Genomic DNA, 3,269 nt, shown 5'->3' with positions numbered 1-3,269 from the left:
AGGCTGATAGTTATGAAAATGACTAAAGCATAATCAACCCATCATCACATTCTTACGAAGATAAAATAAAGAGAGATACAATAAGGGTTATCAATAAATAGTAGTGTAGAAACACTTCCATCAAATGTGCTACAGAGATCTTACAACCAGTGTTGCACCTGCATCTAAACCGTTGGGTATATCAATATGGCCGAAAATATGCAACACAAAAAAAGAACATTTCAGTAAGTGATGGAATCATATACACGACACTTTTATCGTGATCCACAGAAAATGAGGAAGAACTGAACCAGAAGAAACGAACAATGGGCTCACAGGTAATAATACATGAGAATTTTTAACTGGCTCAGATACCAATGTCTTTTTTGGATACAGACCCCCTAACAAATATGAACTACTTGATTCACTAACTAATTGGCCTAAAATGATCCATTTTCACATAAGTTAGGGATTTTTTCCTCATTGCACAACTGGATCACTCACAACCTTTGTGTGATAAGCTTAGCAAATCTCAGTCATGCACAGCTAAAACAGAGGCAACCTATGGGGAAGAAAACAGAACAAATTCCCCTCTAATTTATCTAGTCTTTTCTTCTTTTAACTAGCAGAATTTCCATCTATTGTTGCAGTTAACACAAGTCACAAATGTAGTCATGGGTTCATCAGCACTCCGTGTCTGCATTTGATAGTATGTGCATTTACGTTGCCCACATTTGCCACATTTGAACTGGTCTGTGGACGCTTGTCGTGCTTGTCCTCTTTCACACTCGAAGAGAGCTTTCTTCTTTATTTCATCATTCTCCATCTTCCGTTGGTCACTAGCCATGTCTTCAGCTGACATGTTCACAAGATCACCAGGGCTCACATCTCCGAGAAGAACCCTTCGCCTCAAATCATGGTTATTTGCATCACGAATATTAAACATTATTGATCGGTACTTCATCTTATTCACACCTTTGGAAAGACCAAATGTTTGGAACATTACTGATTCTACTGACACGGCCATAGCGATTGGATCTGAAGCCCGAGCTCTAGCCACATCATGCCCATCTGCTTCATTCTCTACCTTCGAAAATGCCTCAGCTAGAAGTTCCCGGATTTTATCTCTCGTCGCTTCCTTAGTCTTCGGTATAAGTGCCAAATTCAATGGCTTAACTTGCTTCGTTTCTGACGAACTAGATAAACTTGATGTCTCTGTATCTACTTTGCCTCTAGATATTGTGCTACTTGACGCAACCGTCTCCACCTTGGGTTTAGTTTCTATAACTACTTTTGTATCAGTTGAATTCTTCTGGATCTTCACTGAAGGAGATGATGGTTTACGTAGCCCACTTTCTGATGGAGAGGGATCTGTGATCCCATTCTTTGCTTCTGTTGCAACTACCCTTTTCCATGCTTCTAATAGATCACTAGCAGCTTTCTGAATTTTGGGTCGGCTGTGTTTTGTGAGGCGGCGCAATTGCTTTCCAACCTGAATAACACAAACAAACTTAGCAAAATCTAAAAATGTTGAAAACAACTATATACTTGCCAAAACCGAGATTTTCTGAGTTCAAGATCAAGCAATTTGAAAATCTCAAAACGTTAAAAAATAAGCATAAGCTTTTCAAGATCCTGAGTTTTTCTTTCATTCAACCATAAGATGCAAGCAATTAGGAAACTTAAAATATTCAAACAACTAGTTTTCAAAACCCGATTTGGTCCCTGTCCATCCAATCTGCAAAGTCCTGAGAGATTTAAGAAGCTAAAAAATACTCTGAAAAAGTTGCACACTTGCCAAAACCCTATATTGAAGTAAACCTAAGAGCCTAAAAAACCCTCAGAAACAACATTAATCATGATCAAACAAATTCACGGCCTAGTTTACTTGTTAATTCAATATGCATTAAATCTACAAGCTTATCAAACCTAAAATAGGAAAACAGATACAGAATTGCCAGAATTCAACTCAACTTGATAACTCGTGAAAAAGTATTATTACAGTATTAATGGTAGTCAAACAAATAACTCAAACTTGCACCTGGGTCAACCTTGATCATGCCAAATCAAATTTTCTAAATACAAGGCTCACTTCATTGTAAAGGGTTTTAATGTTTTCTCCTCTAATTCAATACTCTACTCAAAAAATTACATTCTCATAAACCAATACAGTCAAAACTGGCTTCCTAAAATGTTGAAACTACATACCCGCGAAAATCATAAGTTCTCCTTTATTTCAATTCTTTCCTCAAAAAGCCAGCTCTTCCGAGACGAGAACAAATTCATGGAGTTGAAACTCCATCTCTCACGTGTTAAAACATAAAGAAACTCGTCGAAAACCCTAAATTTCTCATCTCAAATTTCAACTAAGATGAGAGGGAGGGAAAATAATGAACCCAAATCTTTCACACAAATAAGAATCAGAATAGAAATAAAAATCAGAAAGATCCTTTACTTATTTAACAATGGAGGCGCAGAAAGAGAGAGATAACAACACTGAAGAAAATCCTAAAACAGAATACGAATAACAAGACCAAGCGGGAAAAGGGTAATGAAATAGTGGTGTTATGAGAAGCAAATACCTGTGTAGAGACGAGAATGGAGGTTGTGACAGGAAGAGAATGCATGAGCTTTATAGCTTCGACGCAACGACATTCCTCCGTTTCTCCGCCAATGTCAGAAGCAGAATCTGCAGCTTTGCTTGCTTTCTGGAAGAGCCTCACTAGCTCCTCTTGATCTGAACCCATCTCGATAGATATACCCGTGATGGGTTCTCTCTCCGTCCCTTCCTCTTGCCCCCTTTGTCACACACACACACACTCTCTCTCTGCGCCAAACCCTAGAAATTGACAGGTAACAGAGAGGTTTTCTTCGTTGCGGAAGAAAACCGCATCGAATTAGTAGTATAATAGATAGAAGAAACAAATTAGAAGAAGAAGAAGAAGAAGAAGAAGAAGATATGTAGTATAAAAGGGCCCTAATCAACAAAGGGAAGAATACATACATACATACATACATACATACACACGTACCTACATACATACCCCCTTGGTCCACTTGGTTTTTAGTTATATCTCTGAGATGCCCCTCATCTGTGCAATTGACAAGAGGAAGAAGAAGATATGTAGTATAAAAGGGCCCTAATCAACAAAGGGAAGAATACATACATACATACATACATACATACATACATACATACATACATACATACACTCGTACCTACATACATACCCCCTTGGTCCACTTGGTTTTTAGTTATATCTCTGAGATGCCCCTCATCTGTGCAATTG

General features: G+C 38.1%; 1 protein-coding gene across 1 annotated transcript; it reads right to left on the bottom strand.

The window, feature by feature from the left end:
* Nucleotides 1–318: 318 nt before the first annotated feature.
* On the bottom strand, nucleotides 319–2,900 carry TFIIS (transcript elongation factor IIS). Its single transcript, XM_087327484.1, has 2 exons — nucleotides 2,562–2,900; nucleotides 319–1,471 (listed from the first exon to the last, which is right to left on the bottom strand). Exons 1-2 carry the CDS (start codon nucleotides 2,724–2,726, stop codon nucleotides 602–604), a joined length of 1,035 nt encoding a protein of 344 aa, XP_087183610.1. The 5' UTR covers nucleotides 2,727–2,900; the 3' UTR covers nucleotides 319–601.
* Nucleotides 2,901–3,269: the final 369 nt, after the last annotated feature.

This window comes from Azolla caroliniana, unplaced genomic scaffold, assembly GCF_043228905.1.
Source record: "Azolla caroliniana isolate FFs.n. ecotype wild unplaced genomic scaffold, voAzoCaro1.0.p SCAF_11, whole genome shotgun sequence".
Classification (NCBI taxonomy): domain Eukaryota; kingdom Viridiplantae; phylum Streptophyta; class Polypodiopsida; order Salviniales; family Salviniaceae; genus Azolla; species Azolla caroliniana.
Note: the sequence above shows the minus strand (reverse complement) of the source record. Positions and strands in the feature narration are given on the sequence as shown.

Coding starts and splice junctions, on each gene's coding strand:
- TFIIS (XM_087327484.1), bottom strand. CDS start 2,726: ATGGGTTCAGATCAAGAGGAGCTAGTGAGGCTCTTCCAGAAAGCAAGC. Junction 1,472..2,561: donor CCATTCTCGTCTCTACACAG/GTATTTGCTTCT, acceptor TGTGTTATTCAG/GTTGGAAAGCAATTGCGCCG.